Source organism: Brassica rapa, chromosome A09 (assembly GCF_000309985.2).
Source record: "Brassica rapa cultivar Chiifu-401-42 chromosome A09, CAAS_Brap_v3.01, whole genome shotgun sequence".
Lineage (NCBI taxonomy): Eukaryota > Viridiplantae > Streptophyta > Magnoliopsida > Brassicales > Brassicaceae > Brassica > Brassica rapa.
Window position 1 is genome coordinate 1,338,846 of NC_024803.2, and position 25,408 is coordinate 1,364,253.

At 36.9% G+C, this 25,408-nt stretch overlaps 3 protein-coding genes and 2 long non-coding RNA genes across 10 annotated transcripts; 2 read left to right on the forward strand and 3 right to left on the reverse strand.

Moving 5' to 3' along the window:
* Nucleotides 1–42: 42 nt before the first annotated feature.
* LOC103836784 (vacuolar protein sorting-associated protein 51 homolog) lies at nucleotides 43–4,889 on the reverse strand. Of its 2 annotated transcripts, none has more exons than XM_009113077.3 (21): nucleotides 4,821–4,889; nucleotides 4,525–4,699; nucleotides 4,301–4,440; nucleotides 4,178–4,232; nucleotides 3,979–4,086; nucleotides 3,769–3,867; nucleotides 3,564–3,641; nucleotides 3,324–3,401; nucleotides 3,015–3,167; nucleotides 2,680–2,780; nucleotides 2,521–2,588; nucleotides 2,313–2,386; nucleotides 2,164–2,230; nucleotides 1,828–1,943; nucleotides 1,451–1,717; nucleotides 1,257–1,355; nucleotides 1,105–1,176; nucleotides 978–1,028; nucleotides 657–893; nucleotides 402–578; nucleotides 43–305 (listed from the first exon to the last, which is right to left on the reverse strand). In XM_009113077.3, exons 2-21 carry the CDS (start codon nucleotides 4,693–4,695, stop codon nucleotides 171–173), a joined length of 2,346 nt encoding a protein of 781 aa, XP_009111325.1. In that variant the 5' UTR covers nucleotides 4,696–4,699; nucleotides 4,821–4,889; the 3' UTR covers nucleotides 43–170. The 2 variants fall into 2 exon arrangements, with proteins under 2 accessions (XP_009111325.1, XP_033135297.1); XM_033279406.1 differs by having other exon boundaries at nucleotides 4,817–4,835.
* Nucleotides 4,890–5,119: 230 nt separating this feature from the next.
* LOC103836785 lies at nucleotides 5,120–6,366 on the forward strand. The gene is made up of 2 exons (XR_626822.3): nucleotides 5,120–5,933; nucleotides 6,058–6,366. It is a non-coding gene; the product is annotated as an uncharacterized LOC103836785 (long non-coding RNA).
* Nucleotides 6,367–6,920: 554 nt separating this feature from the next.
* LOC103836786 (histone-lysine N-methyltransferase EZA1) lies at nucleotides 6,921–11,717 on the reverse strand. Of its 3 annotated transcripts, XM_033279404.1 has the most exons (17): nucleotides 11,508–11,717; nucleotides 11,264–11,371; nucleotides 10,920–11,170; nucleotides 10,448–10,606; nucleotides 10,236–10,320; nucleotides 9,990–10,133; nucleotides 9,852–9,899; nucleotides 9,695–9,766; nucleotides 8,874–9,424; nucleotides 8,640–8,787; nucleotides 8,360–8,580; nucleotides 8,148–8,279; nucleotides 7,978–8,065; nucleotides 7,840–7,887; nucleotides 7,637–7,765; nucleotides 7,474–7,551; nucleotides 6,921–7,290 (listed from the first exon to the last, which is right to left on the reverse strand). In XM_033279404.1, the coding sequence occupies exons 1-17, from the start codon at nucleotides 11,550–11,552 to the stop codon at nucleotides 7,096–7,098; spliced, it is 2,502 nt and encodes an 833-aa protein (XP_033135295.1). In that variant the 5' UTR covers nucleotides 11,553–11,717; the 3' UTR covers nucleotides 6,921–7,095. The 3 variants fall into 3 exon arrangements, with proteins under 3 accessions (XP_033135295.1, XP_033135294.1, XP_033135296.1); XM_033279403.1 differs by having other exon boundaries at nucleotides 7,840–8,065; XM_033279405.1 differs by having other exon boundaries at nucleotides 7,840–8,065; nucleotides 11,264–11,368; nucleotides 11,501–11,653.
* Nucleotides 11,718–12,837: 1,120 nt separating this feature from the next.
* LOC103836787 (probable galactinol--sucrose galactosyltransferase 4) lies at nucleotides 12,838–20,004 on the forward strand. Of its 3 annotated transcripts, none has more exons than XM_033279401.1 (7): nucleotides 12,838–13,917; nucleotides 14,744–14,818; nucleotides 16,702–16,780; nucleotides 16,941–18,446; nucleotides 18,560–18,737; nucleotides 18,847–19,220; nucleotides 19,291–20,004. In XM_033279401.1, exons 4-7 carry the CDS (start codon nucleotides 16,956–16,958, stop codon nucleotides 19,867–19,869), a joined length of 2,622 nt encoding a protein of 873 aa, XP_033135292.1. In that variant the 5' UTR covers nucleotides 12,838–13,917; nucleotides 14,744–14,818; nucleotides 16,702–16,780; nucleotides 16,941–16,955; the 3' UTR covers nucleotides 19,870–20,004. The 3 variants fall into 3 exon arrangements, with proteins under 3 accessions (XP_033135292.1, XP_033135293.1, XP_009111328.1); XM_033279402.1 differs by lacking the exon at nucleotides 14,744–14,818 and adding an exon at nucleotides 16,459–16,514; XM_009113080.2 differs by lacking the exon at nucleotides 14,744–14,818 and having other exon boundaries at nucleotides 12,840–13,917.
* On the reverse strand, nucleotides 14,637–15,372 carry LOC103836789. The gene is made up of 2 exons (XR_004451119.1): nucleotides 15,034–15,372; nucleotides 14,637–14,924 (listed from the first exon to the last, which is right to left on the reverse strand). It is a non-coding gene; the product is annotated as an uncharacterized LOC103836789 (long non-coding RNA).
* Nucleotides 20,005–25,408: the final 5,404 nt, after the last annotated feature.

The window sequence follows — 25,408 nt, forward strand, 5'->3', positions numbered from 1 at the left end:
GGGACTTTAATGTAATATTTCTAATTCAGTTTAATTTGGGACTTTTATGTAATTTTAACTTTTAATTTAGTTCAATTTAAGGGAGATGTATTAGCTCTGAGCAGATGTACCAAAAAAAATTCAAGAATCATGAGATACACACTTGGGTTCTGAGTTACGGCTTATTAATTTCAAGAGGAAACGGTGGTCTTGTTGTTGTTGTTGTGTTCCTTTGATTTAGCAAGCTTAGCTTGTATGAGTTTGTCCAAGATTGGTGGCTCCAATGGAGTCGCATCAAGACACCTCTCTGAAGCCGCAACGATCACCTGTTAGTGCAAACACACACAACACGGTCCAAGAATGAATGGTCAGACACATATACACTCGAAGAAAAGAGAAGGAAAGGCTTTGATGTAAATCACCTCGTCGAGCAAGAAGTCAATAGCAGCTTCGTCCTCGACTGTTTCTTTCAAAGGAGCTTTTAAGAACTGAATGTCTAGCTGAATCTGCTGGAACCCGCTCCTGTTAAACGTTTGGAGACGCACATATTCTTGTAAACTCTTCAGACACAGCTTCACTGTTGTGGTTACAACTGATTCCTGTTAAGTAGTATGTTAACAACGGATTCATGTTTGATTCTATAACTGTAAGGGAGCTTAGTATTTTTGGTTTTTTACCTGGGTAAATTCAACCTTGGTGAATATTTCTACTTTTTGCTTGAACAGCTTTGCGAGATGCGTCTCGAAAAGCTGACTTCTAGCTCTCTGTGAGTTCGACCTTGCCATCTTATCGCTATGTAGTGTAGTGCTCCGTGATGAGGTTGTAGTGTTACTTCCGTTGCTGTCTGATCTCTTGTGCTTTCGGAAAGTTCCTTGAGGTAGAATCTGTTTCACTTCTTTACCGACTTCTTCCAACTGCAAAGCAGAAAAAAAAGCGTTATATTTTCAGGCTTAATTATTATATTTACTAGAGGTTGAAAAGAGAAGAGTTTTCAAAACCTGCTGAAGAAGCATATCGACATACATGTGAACCTCTCGTGGCTCCTTGTGCTGCACAATATTTAGAAAACAATTCACTGGTAAAATGCTTCTTTAAGAAGATTTAATCACACGACAAGAAGGTTACCTTAACCCAGTTTGGTGTCTTGAACCTCTTTCTTAGTACATTCGATATCTTCTGTGTTCTCGTGTCTATGTACTGAAATATAAAACGATTTAGTTAGCTGATGCTTATGTTTTTTTGTAAAACGACATCAACTCTTAGAGTTTAATTCATACATGCTGGAGAAGTTTCTCGCTGGCTGCGTGGAAGACCCGGCAGAGTTCTCCAGGAATAAAAGCTTGGGAGTTTCCGCCAGAGAAGGAAGCAGTTATTTCCTGAATTTTAACATATGGACCTTCTCAATTCCTTTACCAATGTCGTTTATAGTTATTATTACATCAAGCTAGCTGTACACATGTAAGACCGTTACCTCAGCAATTCTCGGGATGACCTTTTGTTCGATGACGACAGAGAGCTGCGCCAGCACAAGGATGAGACCAGCATGAATTTTCTCACTCGATTTTCCTTCAACCAAACCTTCAGTCTCGTTTGATGAGCTAGTTTTTCCTGAGAGCACTAGGAAGTGAGACTCAAGTGACCTGAAGAAGTCTTGAAATCCTTTCTGAATCCAACCGATGAGTAGGTCATTCATCTTGACAAATATTCCAGTGTTTTCATCAAGAAGCTGACGGAACTCCTGAGATGATAGAAAAACATAAAAGCATTTTTCAGCATGGAATTTGCACAAGAGAAAATGATAGCAAGAAAATAACATATTTACGATAAATAACAGAAGAAGGAATCTGCCTGAAATATATCTGTGGTGCCTTGAAGAACCGCCTTTCCACTAGCTTCAAGAACAACCTTCAGTACTTCCCCATCAACTACTTCCTTTTGGTTGATATCGAATTTTAAGAGTGTATCTGCCAGGTATGGAGACCTTTATTTCAGTTCTGAGTTCTTCAAAGTCTAACAAAACTTCACAAACAAACTAATCTACTCTTGGGCACTTGCTGCTACCATTGTCAAATTACTCAACAAGGCTATGTGACAAGAGGTATTATGGATTTTTCTAGCTTTACTCATTCTCTATTTCCCTTACTAAGATATTCTGAATCCAGTATATATTAAGAAACAGTAAACCTGATATATCTTGTTGAAGATGAGAAAACGTCCTCGCAACAAATTGCTTCAGAGTAACTTGGGCAGCCTGAAATGACAAGTACTAGTAAACATATATAGCTCCTCTCAATTCATAGAAGTAGAGCCACATAAAATAGTTGAGGGGTAACCTCTGCGGATAAATCAGAGAGCGCAGCCTCAGGTAGAACCTCGTCCATAAGTACCACATCTTCCCATATAATTCCTATGTCCAACAGAAATCAGACAAGGTATACCGTTATTACACTGATTTAATCAAATCTTTCAGAGGGAAAGGAAAGTAACGTAAGGAATTAGACAGTAGTAAGACATCAGCAGGAGGAAAAGCACTGTACTCACGAAAAATTCCAAGAAAATCTGCTGCAGACACCCGTTTTCTTATGTATAGCTCCATGTTCTCAAAGTGCCTAAACAGCCGTAAGTGTTAGAAACTCAGTAATCTAGACACAAGAAAACCCTCGGTTTATGGATCCATGTATCAAAGAAAAAGTACATTACGTTGTTGTTAAGGCTCTCGCGAGTTTAAAAAGTCTTTCTTCCGAGTCAGGGAATATTTCTCGATAAGCACGCATAGCCTCAGAAAATCCACGTACAGCGTCCTGCCATAAAAGAGGGGCAAACACTAAAATACTGAGTGAAAACAAACTTGTCAAGTCTGCTAAAACAAAAGAACTAGAAGAAAATAATTATCAATGTGATGACTAATAAGCAAAATAACAGAGTAAAGCAGTTGCTGATATTCAAAGTTCTTGACAGATCCACTCAGCATTGATGTGTTCAAATAGAGTCGTCAGAAACGCAAGAGACAAGGAAGTGGCGTACTTAATGTTTACCTCATGAATTTTAGCAGGACCTTGGTTATTGCTTTCCTCATCCTTAGATGAAACATTGTGCTCTGCAAGTTTACTTGCCTCATCGGGATTTATTTGGAGACCATCAAGAGATTGTTCCAGCTTTTCCAAGAGTTTGTCCTTTAAGCTATCAACCTGCAGGAGTACAATCCAATTTATGTCACAGCAACCAGTAATAGATATGCAACAAAGACAAAAAAATCAGTTGCATATAAAGGAGTATGAACTTTGTACAGATGCTTTAACACATTATGCATGTCACAAATGATTGATCAAAGAGAAAGAACTAACTGGGACATCTAACTGCTTAAGAAGCACTGCAGCTTCAGCTCTCGCCTGTATGGATTCTGAATCTGAAAATAGCTTCGTCTGTTGAGAAGAAAGACAAAATAAGTTTCTCACATCAAGAAATTCCAAGATATGACAAGAAAAAACGAAGGTACCAGTTCTTATGTTTATCAGATTAATAAAGAGTATGCAGACTACTGTTTGATTCAGATTAATATAGATAACTAGGCCCAAAAGGTATACCTGCAAGTTCTTAATGATGGTTTCTATAGCTTCTTCAGAAGCTCGTCTGCAGTCTTTGAATGATGTATCACCGTATACCTAAACAGAACGAGAATTTCTTATTGTCAAAACTATCTCCGTATATTAAGAAAGCAAAATGCACAACAAACACTAAAAGAAGACTACAACAAATGGGAATAGGTTATCCGAGGAGAGAGAAATAAACCTTGAGAATTGGCATTGCTCCAGTATAGAACCTGACAGCATCCCCATACGCTTCTGACTTTATGCATTTTTGGAGTCGTGCAGGTAAATCATAAATGAACTGCTCTTTTTCACAAACACAAAGTTTTTTGAGTAAATTCCCAATAGCAAGTAGCATACCACTGATAATGATCAAGTAACAACAAGACAAAAATATAAAATAGCAGATCACCTGAACTTTACGAAGAAGATTACGTGTCCGGTGAAGTTTCTCTATATGTTCTCTCTTTTCAAAAAGAGAAGTGTTAACCCCATCACTCCTCGATTGCACTGACATTATCTGCAGCAGCAGTAGCAATGGAATTAGAACTTCATACAAACATCAAATCGAAAACCTAAAACTGAACATTTATTCAATGTGTCCCAAACACCTTGTGAAGAAGCTGGTCCATGTTGCCTTCCATCCCAAAGATATTACTCTTCATCCTATACAAGATAAAAAATCAACATACATAAACTTAGTATAAACAATCCACGAGTTGTTTACAAGGTACCTTTTGATTGTATCAGTAGCACTGATGAACTTGTTGTAATTCTCATAGACCAGCATTTGCAAATCTGTATCCAGATTCTTAATCTCAGCAGCCATTTGAACATGTCTTTGCAAAAGCACATCCAGATTCGACTTCTTAATCTACACCACAGGATCGTTCCACATTTTTTTCTCAAATCTAAATCTAAATCGCAATCGAAACCGAATCGAGAGTGGGAGACTAACCATGAGATCCATGTACTGATCGGCATCGAAGGAAGGGCCGTTGATGTTGTCGAAGGAGGTGCTGATCGAGGAAGTAGGGGTGGAGATGGAAGGATCCGGAGTGTAGAAGCTCGAGAGTAGATCTCTCATCCTCTTCGCCTTCTCGTCCATCGGAGCCGCCTCCGTCGCCATTTTTCTGTTACCGGAGGAAAAATTAAAGCCCACGGAGATTCGAAATGGAGGAAGGAAGTGGATCGGATCGGATGAATCAGTTCATGATGAATCTCCGATGATCAATAGTTCATTGATGTACTTACATGGCGAGGTATCGGAAGATGAGAAGCTGGAAACGGTGACGTATCCGGTTCGAACTATGTCCAGGTAAAGGTAAGTTTAAACCCGTCCCTGGGAACTCTGTTCCGGTTTAGTGGTTTGGAATTGTTTATATAGCTTTCGGATTTTTGGTTTTTGATTTTTAATTTTTCAATTTTGGTTTCCTTTTTGCAGTAGATTTTAATTATTTTGAAAAACGCTAAATAGTGATTTTAGAATTTCTTAATGTATAGGTTATTCTATTTTTAAAAAGTTCATATATTACCTGGAAGCCGTTTGGTCCAACGGTTCATTAATGTTTTTATACACGTAGATCAAGATTTTAATTTTTGAAAAATGCGAATCATACAGAATATTAGAGAAAAGACTTACAAGAGATCATCTGCATGGTGCAAAGCTGTAGTATCGTAACCATTGTTAAAAAAAAAGTTCATAATATTTATAAGAAAATTTAAATATTTTTGAATTAATTATAATAATTGGAACTCATGAAAATAAATATGAATGTTACACAAAGAAATAATCTTAAAATTTTAATAACCTTTTTCATAAAACAAATTTGAAGATATTTTTATCATTTTAGAAAGAAAAAAATTATAATATAAGTTAATATTTAAAAAGAAAACTAAAAATTAGTGTGAATAATCTCAACCAATTATAATTTATTTTATTAAAATTATCTGGCATAGAGAACCCTCCAAAAATCTGCCATCTTCACAGCTAGGTTCGTAAAATTGGATTTTAGGAAAGTTCTGTTTTTTTTTTTTTTTTTTTTGTCAACTTAGGAAAGTTCTGTTTATTTTTTTTTTTTAAATCAGAAGACGCCGCCAGCATTTTATTTCTACAAAACCGCGTATTTGTAGAAAAGAAAGAAGTTCACGAAGTTTGACACTTCCCCGTGAATAAATTCAATACACAAGTGTGCTTTTGTGTGATTCAATCTACTATATATACAGTTGGGGTCTATGGCAATTGAGAGAAGAACAAACTGACAATGAAGAAAACAACACAAACTTCTTTTTTTCTCCTACGTTTGCTGCTTCTTATATGCCTAGTCTTTCAGGTTTGTGTCACAGAGGCTAGATTCCGCCATCTAGGTCAGTGTCTTCTTACTTTGTAAATCTCTTTCACTGTTAAATTTTTGCAATTTACTAGACTCTCTCTACTTATAGCTCAGGTGTTTTTTTCTTCTTTTTAACATATTGACTCGTGTTTTTAAAGGCGAGGAACGGATTGGCAGTTTTCCCTCCCGTTCACGTAAAGGCAAAATCGGGCGGAGATAATAAGCTACGGTGGCACGTAGAGGTGCTCCTAGGGGAAGTGAAGTTACGGGAATAATGAAACTGGCATTGTCAAACAGGTCGCGGACCTCCCCGTGTTCATTCCAAATAAATTGTTTTACGCTTTGCTAAGGATTATCGCTTAATTGAGACTTTTTTTTTGTTCACTTGAGGCATTTTCTATTCTCTTATAAAAATCATGTGTACATGGTAAAAATAAAGTTTACAGTAATGTTTTTCATCAAAACAATTCAGCTAACTCACTAGACAAGCTCACAATCTCTCAATCGCAAGACAGACACACAGAGTTACTCTGAAACGTAAAAGCAGAGCAATCTAGAAACGATGAACACTGAATATTAACGAGTGTAGGATCTTTTGATGTGAGAGTCCATATGCCTCGTTTTGGCACAAGATGTTACAGTCTTGCCTCTCTATCTCTACATTCATCAATAACTTCTTAGAGTGAGAGCCATACATATCCTGTTTGTATGCTTTGTTGATTTTAGTTTTGATTTAGGTTTAATGTACTTAATTTAATTATACAATTAATAGGGAATGAATGTTGTTTTTGTGATTTTCACATTTCTGTACTGACAAAACTTGTTTGGATGCAATTTGAGATATTTTACTTCTATTTTAACTTAATTTAGATGAGATGTCAATGATTAATTATTGTTGGAGAAAATTAATTTATGAAGCAATCATGTATACTTAGAGCATAAAGCCGAATTTCTCTTCTTGTTTAAACGATTTCGGGTTTTCAGATCATGTTTTCCTTCTAACTCCGGATAAAATAGAAAATTTCTAATAAAGGAAAACATTTTCATAATGACCCCAATAATTCATAATCCCCTATACAATAGATGAAAGTTCCAACTTGAAAATAAAAGGTTAACTTCAATATCATATTTTACATATGATCTTTAACATTTAGCCTCTCTTCTTTTTATTCTAAATTCATTTTTAACCTCTAAAATCAATGAGATTGGTGCTTTCTGGCTCGACGATGAGTAATGGATGAATCATCTTTCTTAGAGGAGCCTTCAGGTTTGCGAGCCCAAGCTGGTGCTTGGTCTGGTCCATATCTGTAGTCATAGAACAGCTCCTCACTCGCTTCTATTCGCTCGTTTGCAAATATTCCCACCCTGTGATCTCCCGCCACAAACATCACCTGCCAAGACAACAAAACAAGACCCATACTCAATGTTCTTGTCTACATAAAAACAAAAACTCTTTCCACATCAACTTTACTGAAGCAGCATAACCACGTTTATGTGAAACAAGATGACCACATGGTAGAATCACTAACAGATCATGGTGGTTTTGTCATTAATGAGAGAGAAGCTTTTAGTACCTTCGCGTAGCAATTGGGTTTTGCTGAGTGATTGGCAAACTTCAGCTTGTCTCCTTTACGTTGAGCATCGAGGACGAACTGCATATATATTAAACATCACCTTATAAATTACAAATGTTCAACTTGAAAACCTACGAGAAGGAAGGTGAGAGATACTAGTCACCTGGTCATTCAAGTCAAAGAGGAAGGATGAATTTGCACGGTCATATATTTTCCCACGCTTATCTGCCTCACGGTGTGAGATCAATTCACCAGTGTATTCTCCCAGATACTCATTTTTGCTGACCGAGTTCTGATGATCATCCCATGAAGATCAGATTACTTATAGACAGAGTAAAGAGCAGTTAGAAATAGCAAAGACGTTACCTTTAGAAACGCACCCCATCCAGCAACATCAGACTTACCCAAGAGGATCTGGTGAAATAACACATGAAAAAAAATAGATTTTATCAACAATATAAAATCCCTTTTTGAAGATGGATGATGATGATGATGATAGTATACCCTCTGCTGTTGCCTCAGGAGAAGTCTCATGTTTCCACACTGGCCTTCTCCGCGTCTTGGTGCTTCTCCCAGAGAACCATCTCCACAACTGAAAAAACGAGCAAGTCATCAAACACTGGACTTTGGTTTGTATATGACAACTCAAGAGACTTGGATTTGAACGGACTAACCTAACCCAGCAATTTCTGCAAACATCTGGATCGCATTCTCTGCCAGCGGCAAAGCAGGGACACTGCCTGCTTCTGCATTGACTCTTTGCACAATGACATCCTCGGAAACGGTTTTTACAACTTTTCGAGCACCTGTATTAAAAACAACCGCTGGGTTATACTTATACAAGATACTGAACTGCTTCCATTTGACATTAAATTTGTCTGCATACCCGCAGTATTTCTCGCAGCAAGTTTCATTAGTTAGACAAGGGCAGTCCTTTCCGCACATTGACAGGCATCCACATGGTGTGTATTGCTTACATGACTGGTTTTTGCCGCCGGCTATTCTTTTCCAGACGGATGGATGACCAGCAGACTTTGTGGAGTATTTCAGCTTCCGGGCTTTGCCTTTTCTTCGGAACAGTCTTGTCCTTGGAGGCACCTCATCATCCTGTCAAGTTAAAAGTTATAATACGAGGAAGCAGTATAAAGTAAAACAAAAGAGCTTACCTCATTCCCTGCGTCAGTCCTGCCATCATCCAACAGCAAATTTGGAGTGCTAGACCTCCGAATGACTGAAACTTCGTTTTCACGCATGTAACTGGAGACATCTAGGCATGTCTTCAATCCAGAAAGCAGGTTTCTTGCAATAAGACAGCTGGAACAGCATGGACAAACATTCTATAAGTAAATATGTGTTTTGTGTTTTGACGAATAATAGTAATTTACCAAGAATCAGTTTACCTGTTTCTCCCAAACATTTCGACTCCCTTCAAGTAAAGATCCTTCTCAATAGGCTTCCACTCTGTAGATGGTTGACTTGTCTCAGACATTTCTGCAATAATCATTGTCCCCTTTCCACTGCCATGTTCTGGCTGAAAAGATGAGAAACCACCATCATGGACTGTTTTATCTGGAATATGCTCAGCTAATTCCTTTAAGCTAGCTCCTGAGTCTTTATTTACTTCACTTGTTTCAGATTTTCCACCTTGATCACCCTCTAGTCTAGATATAGGATTGACAAATGGCATTTTTGTATCTGAGACTGCAGTCTTCTGTTTCTTGTTTGATAAATTAGGCAGATCACTGGAGTCTTCTAGTCTTGGAGCCTCACGCTTTTCCCTAATTTTGTTGTCTTGCTCTATACCAGAGGATGAATCTACTGGCAGATTCACACCACCACCAGCATCATGAGGGTCATCAAAGGAGACAACGTTGCTGCATCCTTCTTCTGACGCTTTCTCCTCCGTTTTAGATGCAAAGTTACTGCTTCCTCCTGGTACTTCTCTGACCGCCTTAAGAGAAGAACATTAAGATAAGAATGGTGGTGATTTAGACTTCGTAGCGAAGAGAAGATAATACATAACCAAGACTATGCACTCGTAAAAAAATATGATGCCAGGCCTCAACCTATTTGGCGATACATATGACATCAATTCCATGAACTGACTTTTCTTAAATAGTTTATTGAGGATACTACTAGACTGAAAACATCTCATGCTTTGCTACGATTACGAATATACATGTGTCTGTGAGCGTGTAAAGAGAAATAAATAGAGATAGACCTGGAGGTAACAATATTTGCTGCAGGGGTTCCTATCACCTTCATAGTCAGACCAATAAGGCTGTTTTTCACTCTGTCAACCGAAGCCCTCTGGTTAAGTTTTTTCACTTAAACTTAATCAATACAACTAAAGAAAGTAACGACTGGTTCAAGCTTACAGCACTAATCAAAGGCTGAGAACATCCATGCAGACGACAGTCAAACACCTGTTTGAACAAAAAATAAAATAAATAAACATGGTTAACAAAGACTTAGTAATACATAATCTATCTGTCACAAAAGAGCTATCCAAGTACCAAGCAACGGCGGCAAAAAAGATTATCAAAAGAATCTAGAGCAGCACTAAGGCCCTTTTCCAGAGATATCCCCAGCTTGAATCCAGAATCAGAGAAGGCCTCCGCATTCTGTTCATTCTTCAGCTTTAGCTCATTGTACCTTTCCTGCAGCAGAAAGGAGAGAGACACCATTCGGGAAGAAGTATAACAAGACTAGAATCACATCATTTGATAAACCACAAGAACAAGGTGGCTAAAAAACCACACCAGAATTTCCGAAGCATCTAAGGTGAGGAACTGGGAGAGAGCATCCTGCACTTTCTCACCCATGCCATACTCCTGCCCAATCAACCTGCCAATTCAGCTCAAACCAGGTTATTTCAGATCTACTGCTAATGAAGAGTCTTACAGAATGTAATCTGATATAATTAAGACCACAGTTTGCTCGCCTAATCAATAATCCTCTCTGAAAAACTAACCATATAATGCAGTCTTCACCCTCAGAATATTCACGTTTTTCTTCCTCAGGTTCAGGTTCTTCTTCGCTATCGCTACATATCAGCGTCTCTCCACCATGTTGATCATAGTAGATTTGTCTCCGACCAACCACAGACTGATCTTCAACCATTCTTTGATTTCTGCATTGTTAAGGAATATTTTCAGACACGAACACACAATAACAAAACTGTAATGGGTGATCCAGCCTATTGTTCAACTGAATTCCAGACAGCATGCTCCCAAAGCAAATTGAGAACTTAAAAGAAAATCACAGGGATCCAAAAGGAAAGTATAGAAGAGAAGAGTATCATGGTCTACAGCAAATACATTTAAAACAAAACTACCAAAGGAGAGTACTAAATTCAACTTCACTGTGAAACTCCTACAGCCATACGAACAAAACAAACACAGCTGAACTCAAAACTAATGTAGTAATTACACAAGAGAACTTGCCTGTCCAAGAATATCCAGGTAGTGTATGGAGGTATCCTCTCAGCATTAGGAAGCCTGACACTCCCCGATACAACATCCTTAGTAGGAACATAGTCTCTCTCTGCCACCCCATGAGGAAACCCAGTTAACTTGCATAACGGTTTCTCCATCCTCGAACAAAACACATCGCTATCATCCTCCCCTCCGTTAGACGAAAAGGGAATAGTAACATGAAGAACATCCACTTTATTTTTATTAACCTCAAATCTCTCCTGCATTTGAATTCCAAATTACAATGTTCAAGAAATCGCTAGGCCGTTTTATAGAGGATTATTGATTAGGCGAGCGCATAGAGTGCCTCTTACTTGAATCGACCTAACTCTTTCTCCTTGAATCTTCATTTTAAGATGATTCAACTTCTCATCCAAACCCTCTACTAGACTCTCAGCACCATCATCATCATCATCATCTACCTAAGAATTGTATATAGAAGACTAATAAACGTGCGATGGATCAAATTAAAAAAAAATGCGAAGGATCATCACGCGACTTAGGGAATATATATTTCAAACATATAAGAGGAGGATGAGATTGAGAGGCGAATCTGACTCTGATTCTCCCGGAGGAGTCGCTATCGTCCGTCGCCGTCACCATTGATGCTTCTTCTCTCCTCCTCGAGCTTTCCGCTTCTCTCTCCCAACTCCAATTCTGCAACAATCGGGGTTTTAAGTGTGAAGAAGGGATTGGGAAGGGGGAGAGAAGAGAAGAGATACATGGGAATCGTGTGGTGAATAAAAAAAACTTACACGTGTCTGTTAAAACTGTGATTTTATTATCTTCTGTGCCCCCTTCTTTGTTCTGACTTTTGACTCGCGACTTGGTTAGTTGGTTTCCTCTAAATAATTTTTAAACTGAACAGGTTTAATTATATTTTCATAATTAATAGGAATAAATAGTCATTAGAGTTCTCTCTCTCTTCTCTCTTAAAAATCTTTCAGAGAGAGAGAACTTGAATCGTCGCCGGCTTCATTCCGGCTTCGTCTTCTTCTCTATCACCGGTTCTTATCCGGTTTTGATTCCCGTAGTTCGGGCTTCTGAGTCTGGTAAGAGGTGGTTCTCAAAACACCTTCTTATCCGGCTTTCTTCTCGCTTCATCGTCCGTCTGTGATGGTGATGGTGAGCTTGGTTCCGGTTCTCCGGTTCCTTTGTTTTACTTTTTGACCATCGCGTCCTGGTTGTATCTGCGGCGATTGACTCTCGATAAAAAGATCGGACTGTTTCCTCCTCCCCTTGGATAGGGTTGTTTCATCTTCGAGCTCTTCTACATCTTTAAAGATGTCTGTTTCTCGTGTTCAGGTGAGTCCGATTATTCAGATCGATTGAAGACAATCGATTCATCCATCTTTTGAAGCGTTGGTCATTTGGTTCTCAATCGGCCTTGAAGTTCTTCGCTACGGTGCTCGTTCTGAGCTTACTCCCCTGGTCGTGTTGACGGCTTCGTCTTCCGGTGATCGGAGCTCCGGCGAGGATCTTTTCCCGGCGATTAAGGTGATGACCTTCAAAGCACGTGTCCCCATCAGCTCTGCGTCTATACACGTGTCTAGCCTATCATCGGCGTGCCATTTCCCTCTGCGAAGGCTGCTACGCCTTAGTTTTTTGGGCCTTTGTCTAGGTCTCGTTTATTTCTTTAGCTTTGTCTGAGCCTTTTTGTTTTGGGCCTCACCTTGTAATTATTTGTGTTGCTGGACTTCTGTCCATGTTTAATATTTATAAGATGACAAAAAAAAAGGAATAAATAGTCATTATGATTAGAGACCTTATGATTAGGTCAATTCTTCTGAAAAAGTCTTAAATATTCTATCACAAAATATTCTATAAAAAACAAAATTGATTAAAAAATTAAAAATTATTAATTATTAATTAATAATATAAATAAATATTTATTTAAATTTCAAATTTTTTTGAAAAGTGTTTATTTTATTTAAATTTTATTATTTAAAATTTTATATCATAAAAACTACTTGAATATATGTGTATTTAATTTTTTTGCTTAATAACTATTTTGATCATCTTTGTTTGTTATTTTTTAGAGCTATTTTTAATATATTTCTTAATTTAGTGAAGATCTGGAAAAAAATTGGAAGAAGAAAACATATCCAAGTTCATATTCAAGTAGATGCGGTTGAATGTTGAGATGATTATTTTTCGAAGTACACAAAGCAGTGGAGGTTTCTATTCGTCGTTGTCACCTGACCGTGGTCGGCATGGATCATTGGCGTTGTCAGTCCACTGCTTTGTGTGCTCACGAGATAACCATCTCGTAAAGGAACTCATGGATCATCTTGGCCTGAATATGGGGACATATCCACAGGCTTTCTACCAGCAAGCAACTCGAGAAGGACCACGCCGTAACTATAAACATCACTCTTGACGAGTAGGTGTCCTGCCATTGCATATTCTGGCGCTACATACGCATATTTCAATAGGAGACTCAGGTAGATGTCTTGTCATTGCCTTTTGGTATTAGTTCATCTCAGATCCGGCCTTTGACATGTATTCAAGGTGCATTTGCCACCGAAAGAAATCGTGGATCATATAGATCACCGCTAATTTATATTATCCTTTAATTTTATTTCCTTGGTTTTATGATTATACAATTCCTTAGGTAACGTGAGAGTTTGCCACGTAGCATACATGCATGCAGACATAACAAAGGGACGTGTGAACATGACAAAATAAACGGTGACAAGCAATATGAATTTCTCTTGCTCTCTTTTAAAGTATCTTTTTCACGTTTTATTCTCTTTAGCAGCTTCAAGATCTTGCAAGAACATCCCTAACTCTTTCTTCCATCCTTTGTTATTTGCTTAAATCGTGGAGTTAACAACACCAGAAACGAACACTGTCTAGATCCAAACACTTACCAAACTAGACGATCTTTACTACCTATTGATGAATCCACATTTATGTTTTCCTATATTAAAGGATATAATCAACATCAATGGTCAACTTTAAGAAGGTAAATATCATCAATATCTCAATCTCGTGAGTAATTCTTTGCCTTATCTTCTGATGGATTTGCTTAGCAAAATAAAATGATCTTAAAACAGAAAGTTACAAAAGATCTTAAAAATATATTTATTCGATAAGAAATATTTAATTGCATTTATAATTATATTCACTTTCCAATTATAATGCATATCATCAATTATCAAAGATATAGTACTACATATATTGTTCATATTCAATATTATCATTTATTTTATTTCTTTAGTTATTTATAAAATATACATTTCGTTAAATAACTATCGTTTGTATATTTTGCCAAGTAGCATACACATGCACACATCACTACAAAAAAAGAGTGGTTTAACATCATTTAATTTCTATTTTTGCATTACTTATAAATGATGTGAAAGAATTTTATATCACTTATATAAATGACTCTGAAAGTGGTGATGCAAATAATATACATCATTTTCTTAATAATTGATGTAAAAATACTAAATAATTTCATCAGTTATTATAAGTGATGTCAAGATATATCAGTTATAGAAAATGATTTCAACAGTTAAATCAATTCTGTAAATTGATGTTAATATTAACATTACTTAAAATAATTGATTTAAATATTTATATCATTTAATAATAACTGAAGTAAATTTAATATTTTTAAAAGAGATTTTAATAATTATATCGTTTACAATTATTAGTTTAAAATATTAATATTTTTTGTTCTTAAGTATTTTTTTATTAATATCGATCTATACATTTATGTCAAGAAATAAATCAATTAAAAGATTTTTTCATTACTTTTTTTTTTCTTTTTCTTCATTCCAATGAAGATACAATATGAAAAAAAAGAAGATATAGAAGGCCTCCAAAAACATGAAGAGGATGAATTCAGCAAAAGAAAAATGGTAAAAAAAATGTTAAATCTCCACATGAGAATTCTTCGGTCAATATTTTTCTTCTCCTTCATTATATGTTCTTCTATTGACGGTGTTCTTAAACTGATAACTGCTCCTGGAAAAACAAAAAAAAAAGAGAATATCAGAAGATCTAGTAATTAAGAATCACTACTGAATCAAAAAATGTTATGATTTAAAATTGTAAATGGATAAAGAAGAAATACATTTATTAGTACAATGGAGTGGTGGGGGTAGTAGACGGTGTGGAGTCGAATGTGAGAATCACATAGTTTCAAAATTGTAAAGTGTCATCATTTGCTTTTTGCATATATAGAAGACATGAGGCTGTGAAATTTAGAAAGAACTTTTTGCCTTAATGTGTCATTTAGTTTTTGACTTATAAGAAATAGAGGGATATATGAACACAAGAAAAACACGTATGAATTGTAACTTACAGTGGGAGATGAACGAGGGTTTGAAAGAAGAAGAAGAGGATGATTTGTTGAGATATATAAAAGAAAAACTTCTTTTCAGCAAAATAGTTATAAATAAGATCCACTAAGGGCCTGACTGGTTCAAACGCAGCGGTTGCGGTTGCGGTTGCGGGCGTTTGCGGATGCGGGTGGTTGCGGGTTTTAGCTGTTTTAAGAGATTTGTACGACTGGTTCTGCGGTTAGAAATTGGTGCGTTTGCGGGATACTTATGACTGGTTAACTACCAAATACAACAGCGGTTAAATAATAAATTAACAATATTTACATTTTATATAATTATAAAAATATCAAAAATCATAATATTATAATAAATATGTAAATTATATTTTCAAAGTTATAGTTTTAAATTTTTAAAATTATAGAAAATATTTTTATTTTAAAATTTTATAATATTAATTAAAATATAATAGATATATTTTAGTATTTTTATAATTCCATTTTAAAAAATTTATTGAATATTTTTATTTTTGTATTTATATGGTTTTTAAAAAAAAGAAAAAAAAATTATCCTCCCGCAACCGCCCGCAACCGCAAACGCTAGCTGGAACCAGCTTTTGAATTTAAGAGGTTCGGAGCGGTTTGAAGCGATTTGTAGCGGTTTATATGATTGTTTCGAAACGCTGTCAACCGCAAAAGCTGCGTTTGCGGGTGGTAGCGGGGAAACCAATCAAGCTCTAAGTTAAAGATACAAAACAAAATAAAAACTAAATCAAAAGAATCGTAACTTCTTTCCTAATATTGGGTTCTTTGAAATTTCAGCTAATTTTTATTGATTTAAATTAAGTAAATATTATATAACTGTTTTAACTGATGTAAATGCAGATAACATGACATCACTTTTATTAAACTGATGTTAAACAAAAATATGGTTATATAATTTTTATTAGCATCAGTTTTCTATTGATGTAAATTTTGTATCATCTTAATAAGTGATGTTAACCAAAATAATACATGCATCAATTATTTAACTGATATAAATTTATAGAATAAAATCACTTTTGTCTAAATGATTTAAACTAATAAAGATTACATCATTTTACTGAACTGATGTAAAATTAATTAATATTAACATCATTTACAAATAAGTAATTTAAAATGACATCACTTATTTTTATGATACAATTTAAGTGATGCAATTCAATTGTTTTTTTGTAGTGCATGAAGAAGGGACATGTGAATATGACAAGCAATATGAATTTCTCTAGTCACTTGTATCTTTTCTTTTACGTTTGCTTTTCTTCGATCTTGCAAGAACATCCCCAACTCTTTATTCTATGATCTTTTTGGTCGAAATTTTTCATTAGAAAGATTTTATTGTTGAAGATCTTTCGATTATATTCGTACAATATCATTGTTTCCTAATTTATTAACAGTCATATAATTTCGTATTTATTACAGTCATATCATCTCCCTGTGCAAGCAAAATCTCGCGCGCGGATTAACAGAGATCATTGGATATAATTGAAATGTACATTAGGTAAGTCGAATATACGAAACGTAATTAAGGAAACTATTACGATCCTCTTCTATCCATCTTCTTGGTGTGTATATATATATAGAACAGAAGAGAAGATATCATTTTCATCCTCAAGCTTCCTCTGTTCTTACTTACTCGCTCTCTCTTTTTTTCTCTCAAGCTCCTTTGTTTCCTCATGGCTCCACTTAACGAGTCTCTCGCAACAACCATCGATGCCATTGAGACCAAACCCATTGCCGTTCCGAAACTCAAGCCTAGGTTGCAAGAAAACTGTTTTAACCTCTCCCAAGGGATCTTGCGTGCCAAACACTCTTCCCCAATCCTCTCCGATGTTCCTCAAAACCTAACGTTCACTCCGTTTGCGACTCCTTCCTCCACCGATGCTCCTTTCCAGACCATCCTCCGTGTTCAAGCCAACGCTCACAAAGGAGGGTTTCTCGGATTCACCAAGGACTCACCCTCTGACCTTCTCACGAACTCCTTGGGGAGGTTCGAGGACAGAGAGTTCCTCAGCGTCTTCCGGTTCAAGATGTGGTGGTCGACGGCATGGGTCGGACAATCCGGGTCGGATCTTCAAGCCGAGACTCAGTGGGTCATGCTTAAGGTTCCTGAGATCGACTCCTACGTGGCCATCATACCAATCATCGAAGGCTCTTTCAGAGCTGCGCTGCACCCTGGCGAAAACGGTAACGTTTTGATCTCTGTGGAGAGTGGCTCTACTCAAGTCAAAGAGTCCTCTTTCAAAGCCATCGCTTATGTTCACGTTTGTGACAATCCTTACAACCTGATGAGAGAGGCTTTCAGCGCGCTTCGTGTCCACATGAACACGTTCAAGCTTCTAGAAGAGAAGAAGCTTCCGACGATCGTGGACAAGTTCGGTTGGTGCACGTGGGACGCTTGCTACTTGACCGTTGACCCGGCGACGGTTTGGACCGGTGTTAAGGAGTTTGAAGACGGTGGCGTGTGTCCCAAGTTTGTGATCATCGATGACGGATGGCAAAGCATAAGCTTCGACGGTGGTGAGCCGGGGAAAGACGCGGAGAATCTTGTTCTTGGTGGTGAGCAGATGACCGCGAGGCTTCACAGCTTCAAGGAGTGCAAGAAGTTCAGAAACTACAAAGGTGGGTCGTTTATAGAGTCTGACGCCTCTCACTTTGATCCTCACAAGCCTAAGATGATCATTTACAAAGCCACGGAGAGGATCCAAGCCATCATAGAGAAGCAGAAGCTGGTCCGTGAGTTTGGGGAGCATGATCTTCCTGAGCTTGATGAGAAGATCAAGAAGTTTAGTGAAGAACTCAACGCAATGTTTGATGGTGAACAAGAGTCCTTGGTCTCTGAGGATGTTTCCGGGTCAGGTATGGAAGCTTTCACTAGGGATTTGAGGTCAAGGTTTAAGAATTTAGATGGTATATACGTGTGGCATGCTCTCTGTGGTGCTTGGAACGGTGTTAGGCCTGAGACGTTAACACATTTGGAATCCAAGGTTGTTCCATTTGATATTTCACCTGGTCTAGATGCTTCAATGACTGATCTCGCGGTCGATAGGATTGTGGAAGCTGGTATTGGTCTTGTTCACCCTTCTAAGGCTCATGAGTTCTATGATTCAATGCACTCTTATCTTGCTAGTGTTGGAGTTACTGGAGCCAAGATTGATGTCTTTCAAGTAAGTTGTCACTAGGTTTTGTTACATTCTTTTGTTTCTTCTTTACATTTATTTATTTATTTTTTCTTTACATGATTTATAACTTATTGTTTCTGTATGTGCGTTGGTTTCAGACCTTGGAGTCAGTAGCAGAAGAACATGGAGGAAGAGTGGAGCTTGCTAAGACTTACTATGATGGCTTGACCAAATCTATGGTTAAGAACTTCAATGGAACTGAGATCATTGCTAGTATGCAACAGTGCAATGAGTTCTTCTTCCTTGCCACTAAGCAAATCTCTATAGGCAGAGTTGGTAATAATATATTTATAATATTTTTGTTTTAATTCTATTATTTCTATTTATTTATAACACACTTCTATTATTTCTATACTTATAAAAAATATTTTGATATTTTGATTAGGTGATGATTTTTGGTGGCAAGACCCACATGGTGACCCACAAGGAGTGTACTGGCTACAAGGACTACACATGATTCACTGTTCTTACAACAGTTTGTGGATGGGTCAAATGATTCAACCGGATTGGGACATGTTCCAATCAGACCATGTCTGTGCCGAGTACCATGCGGCGTCTAGAGCCATCTCTGGTGGACCCGTCTACCTCAGTGACCATCTTGGTGAAGGCTCGCATAACTTTGAACTCATCAAGAAACTTGCTTTCTTTGATGGTACCGTCCCAAGGTGTATCCACTATGCTCTTCCCACAAGAGATTCTCTATTCAAGAACCCTTTGTTCGACAAAGAGTCAATCCTCAAGATCTTCAACTTCAACAAGGTAATCATCTTAAAAACCAAAAGTAAATGTTTATTGAAAACTTTACTCAAACTTGGATGATTTGTTTCAGTTTGGAGGAGTGATTGGAGCATTTAACTGTCAAGGAGCTGGGTGGAGCCCAAAGGAGCATAGGTTCAAGGGTTACAAAGAATGTTACATGTCAGTTTCAGGAACAATCCATGTCTCGGACATAGAGTGGGACCAAAACCCTGAAGCTGAAAGATCTGAAGTGATCTACTCCGGAGATTACTTGGTCTACAAGAACCAATCCGAGGAGATCCTTTTCATGAACTCCAAATCTGACGCGATGGAGATAACCCTAAAGCCATCTTCCTTTGATCTGTTCAGTTTCGTGCCTGTCACGGAACTAGGAAGCTCAGGGGTTAGGTTTGCACCTCTAGGGTTGATCAACATGTTCAACTGTGTTGGAACTGTCCAAGAGATGGAGGTTAATGGTGGTAACAGCATTCTGATTGACGTAAAAGGAGAAGGTAGCTTCATGGCGTATTCGAGTTCTGCTCCAGAGAAGTGTTACGTGGGAGACAAGGAAGCTGAGTTTAAGTGGGAGGAGGAAACTGGTAAACTCAGTTTCTATGTTCCTTGGGTTGAAGAAGCTGGTGGCATCTCTCGTCTCTCTTTCACCTTCTAAGACTTCGTTTAGATTTTATTTTCTTCATTTTGAACTCGAATATTCTGTTTTGGATTTCGTTTTTATTTATCCTTTGATTTGGAGAATTGTTAAGCAAACTTAATATTTATCGAATTAGTTTGTTTTTCTTTTCTTTTTTATTTTGTCATGTTTTGGTATGCCGTCAGTGTTGATTCAATTCAGTTATAGGTACATCTTTAATTTTTAAAAATGAAATCTTAATTTGATGGTTTTGTTTTTGTTCTGTCATAATCATATTCAAGTTCAAAATTTCTAGATATTCGCTTTTGCTTCAAATCACTTTGGTTCGAATTTTCCAAATATATTATTGTCATTGTCACGATTTTAATTTTCAAAAATTGCATTTGGAAAATTCTTTTCGTTTATCAAAAAAGAAGTTTTGTCTGTTTGTGTTTGTATCTTAGGCTCTGAATGGTGACTGCGGGTTGAGCGGTGCGGGACAAGCGGTTCAACTGCGGTGCGGTTTTAACAGTTATAAAAATGTATAGATATATAGTATATGTAGAGATTTTTGTTACTGTTAACTGCGGGACGGGGCGGAACGATGGTCACCATTCGAAGTCTTAGTCAATATAGTGCCTTTGCTGGACCCATGATGTTGATTTTGAGACAACGTGCGTCGTAAGACAATGGGACCGTAACGGCTATTTTGTATATTTACATTCACGAATACAAGTGTCCTTAGATCAGAAAGACATAATCATGACACATAAAGTTAATATTAACGTATTACAAAAGTTAGAAAGAACATAATTTTTTAGAACATATGATATTTCTTGAAATAGACTAAAACAATCTAAATTAACTAGAAACAGATTTAATACTACTAGTAAATTTGGATTAAAACATAAATTAATTATAACATAAATTAGTTATAACAATATAGTAGTAGTTCAATATAAATACTGTTGAACAAAAATATAATTAATAAATAAAACGTTGATAAATCGTTTATTTACATTTAATTCTAATTTAAAATAAATATCAATCTAACACTACTAAAAGCAGAATAAACAGAGCACACAGCATGCCACGTAGGATTTTTTATTCAGTCCAATCAGGTTCATTTGTTTATACACGTCATACTTACCGTTTTCTTTTGCCTAAAGTCGAGTAAAAATTTCGTGGGCTTCCTGATTAAGCTTTGGGCTTTATGGAATTGCGACTCGGGCTTCGGGGTGCGACAAGAATCATTTAGTTGACCCGACCTCCGAAGATGACGATCCTCCTCACCCTTACCCCTTCGTTTTCTCCGAACGAAGAGAAAAGAACCGTAGACTCCATCGATTCAATCCTACGCAATCAATTGTTTCGTTCCGATCAATCAATACGCCCATTATGATTCCGTCAGATCGACTGGAGAATCTGTTCCACCAGTGAAACTGTTTTCAGCGAGGTTAAGCCTCACGAGGTTAGTGAAACTGAACAAGCTCTCGGGTATTTGCCGGAGAATCTGTTTCCTTGCAGGTAGAGGTGACGGAGATCGGAGGAGGTGGTTAGATCGAGAGTGAGAGAGCCGGCGAGGGCGTTGAGACGGAGGCTCAGTGTTCGGAGACGAGTTAAGTTTCTGAAAACACCGTTCGGGATGGTGCCGGAGAGAGAGACGCCGGGGAGACGGAGGGCGGTGACTCTGTTGTTGTCGCATTTTACGCCGGCCCAGTTGCACGGCGAGGTGTGTCTGATGTCCCAGCAGAATGTGCGGCCGCCGACGGAGGAACGGAGAGAGAGAAGAGCGGCTCTATCGGCGTTGAGGTCTTGGGTTGAAGGGAGAGGGAGAGAGAGTAGGAGGGTTGTGAGGAGAACAGAGAGAATCGTCATGGAGGAGTTGGGGAAGACTCACGTTGTGCGATGATTCATAGAAGGAGAAGGAGAGAGAGAGAGAGAGACGGTAGAAGAAAGAGAAGGCTCTTTTGCAGAGCTGTGGTTATAGAGACTGAAGTGAAAGCATTCAACAGCCTAATCCTAGATGTAACAAACGCTGCTGCAGAATGAAAATGGAATCATGTAGGTTGGTTCTGCTGGCTCTGCTGCTGCTCCACGCACCCTCTCCTCTGATGCGCCTGTGCTCGCTTCAGAGCCGCGACCAAAGCGTTGGAGAGCGAAGGCTGGGTCTGAAACAGAGGGTTTGGATTCGTGGGAAGCCTGTTGAGAGCAACGTTGAAACAGAGCTCGAGAGCTCGGCAATGGAGAGAAGGATGAGCCATTTGTCGACCGAGGGATGTGAAAGGATGAGACTTTAGACATGCCCGTCGGAAAAGATTGGATTTGTTTTGTTTTTTATTTTTGTTTTTTTGTCTTCACTGATCCCAGAGTTGCTGAGAGAGTCTTATTGCTTCTATACGTAATTGATATTAAATTTTAAGTTTTCATCAAATTTCTTTTGAGCCAATATTTCATTGCTTCAGTATCAATCTGCTTCTTACAATAATTCATTGTTTGGAACAGAGGTTACTGCTCTTCCAGGTAAAGCTATTCGTTTAATCATTCCTATTTTTGACTATGTCTTCTAAATATTTATGCTGATCTTTGTCAAAAGTTTTTGTATTCTAGACAGATATAATAAAGAGAATCGTTGTTATTTCATGGTGCTTAATCTAACTCAGCTGCTTTCTTGAAATCTCATTGGTCTGATTTACTCACAAGTATAAGGTTTACTCGCTAAACAGGTAAACAGTATATGATATGGGAAGGAGAAGCAGATTCAAGCAGTTATTATTAAGGAAGACACTGATCCTCAACTAATAATTTCTACAAGAACATGTATTACTTTGCATATTGAGTTCTTTATGCTTTGGTATTTCTTTTGTAGCTCAGTTCAAGTATTTGTTCTGTCATTAAAACCCTTCATCTAAAACTACCTCTTTTTCTTAGGAGAGGTGAACCAGCATGAAAAGGGATTTGCAGGACCAGAGCGAATTCAGAAGCTCGTGAAAAACTATTATCAGTTTGTTTCTCTCACTATATACACGTGGCAGGAAAAAAGGATACACAAAACAGGTATGATCAACATGATGACAAATATCTGAACTTAATCATGGCGTAAATGCCCCAATGCTCTGCCTGCAAGGGAAAAATGTTCTATGTAGTTGAGTTACATGTCAGAAAACATCTAAGATTCTTATTTGGATGCTTGGTTCTCTCTTATACAGGTTGAAGTTGATGATGATTCAGCTGTGCCGGAAAAATGAGATGAGCAAGATGACCAAACTGAGGTATACCTTCTTCTCTTATCATGTTCTGATAATTATATTGATAAGCATCAGAGAAATATATTGATCCGAATCAGGGAATAGCTAGATGTTCAAGTATCGTTGCTCACTACTTTTTAACGTGTAACCGAGAAAAAAAAGACCAAGAAGGTCGTTGAGAAATACTGGGAGTGGGAGCTTGCTAATGAGACGCAACCAATTTGGGTAAGGATTTAGGACTGCTCTATGTATCTCATGTGCGCTAAGAATCGAAATTATGGAACCAATTAAAGAGTTTATTTCTATTTGTTGCAGCTCCATAACTATAAAGAGGTGACAACAGTGGAGTACAATGAGTTTTACAGAATAACTTTCAACAAGTATTTGGACTCATTGGCATCACCCCACTTCTTAATAGAGGTACGTTGGAGGGAAGACATCTGTTGGAATAGTATATATCCATGAAACAATCCAAGCAGGTTATGATTTGTATCTGTTAAAAAGTGGTGACACAATGTTGATCCACTAATGATATATTGTTCTTAAACTGTTACTTTTAATTCTCTTATTGTAGCGTGAGGTCGAGTTTTGATCCATGGGGAAGGATGATGTGGTTAATTAAAAGACAAAGAACATATGTTTATGTAAACGAGTTTTCAAAGTTATTTTGACGGGAAGCTGGTGAGAGAAGTATCTCTTGGTGTGGCATTTCAAGAGATTTGTTTTTCTATTTTGTATTGCTATCCGCTTTTGTGGTGCTTTGTGAACAGATTCCTCAGTATTTGAGCTTTATTGAGGGTGTTTGTGGACTCACACGATCTTCCATTAACGTGTAACATGAGATTCTTCAAGAAAGTCACACTGTAAGTGTTAATATCAATTTTTTTATGTGAAGCCCTCGAGATATTTGTTATGTTCTTTTTTTGAAGTGCCATATTCTTAAGCTTACAATTTTGAATTATGTCTCAGAGGTGCAGATCATGAAGAAACGTCTGGTGGAGAAAGATTCTGGTATGATTTTGAGAATTTACCTGAGTGTAAATAGAGAAGTATGCTTCAAAATTTTGACAATATTTTCTCTCTCTTTTTTGCCATGTTACAAGTCCCTGATATGTTCTTTGATGATTTTCCTGACGAATGAGAATGACAATGTTAAACTTTTTACTTACAAAGGACTATAATGGTCCATATCCAGCTCTAATTTAGTAATTTTACAGTTGAGTTATATATTGGCTAACAAATTTTAGCATAAAGAAAAGGAAATATACGTAGATGTTGTATATGTAATAGCTAGCATGGGAAACAAATGAGATATGTGATCTATTATGTTGATCATTTGTAATAGCTTTTATAAATATCCAACTTTTGTGCTCATATTTTTTTTGCTGGGCAAATTATTTTTTCCAGCAGTTTATATCAGGAGTCCGCTATTGCCATGCAGTAAGAAATGACTACAAATTTTTTTTAACTCTCAGCAGACTTACTGAAGCTTTGTTTATCATTAATTTTGTCACATTATTTTCCTTATATAGTAAATACGACACAGAGTTAGAGAAAATTGGAAATATATCACTTTTTTATAATGAGGTTTGGATGCAATCATATATGGCTCGGCTTTCCGTTTTGGTGCAAAGAAGATTTTGTTTAGGATAAGGTTAATTTAGGTTTAGTTACAAAGTGGATGATGATTTAAAATCCTAGAAACTCGGAATGACTCATACCAAATATTATTCCAGGTATTATATATTTTTTCAGTATTTTACTATTAATATTGATTAGCATGTATTTTTCTTTCCTTTAATGGGGGTTCAATAGGAGAATACATGTATCAGAAATACACCAATAACCAACAGTCATTAGTACATAATGTTGATTAACATTATATTATTAGTATCTAATATCTACAATGCCCTCTATCTCCATTTTTAGAACATCGATGATAAAAAAATAAGAACCTCATGAACGCTAATAATATTTTAAAAAATAATACTTCGCAGAGAACGACATAGAGAAAAAGTGTTTGATTGACTGTGGTTTTAATTGTTTTTCTTTAGGATGTATGTTGTAAGCTTTTCTACTGTAATTATAGATTCTATCGATGTAGACTTATATTAATAACTTTCAAAAACATTATAAAATTTTAGAAAAATTGACTTGAAAAACTAATATATTATTAATTTAAATTTTAAGTTGTAGCTTTAAATTATTTTCTTAAAGCATGATTGGTAAATTAAAGGAGTTGTGAAAAAAAAAACTGTGGAAAGCACACAGATCACTTACCAACCATCTCACAAAATCATTTTATTTTTACTAATAAGCAATTACATGTT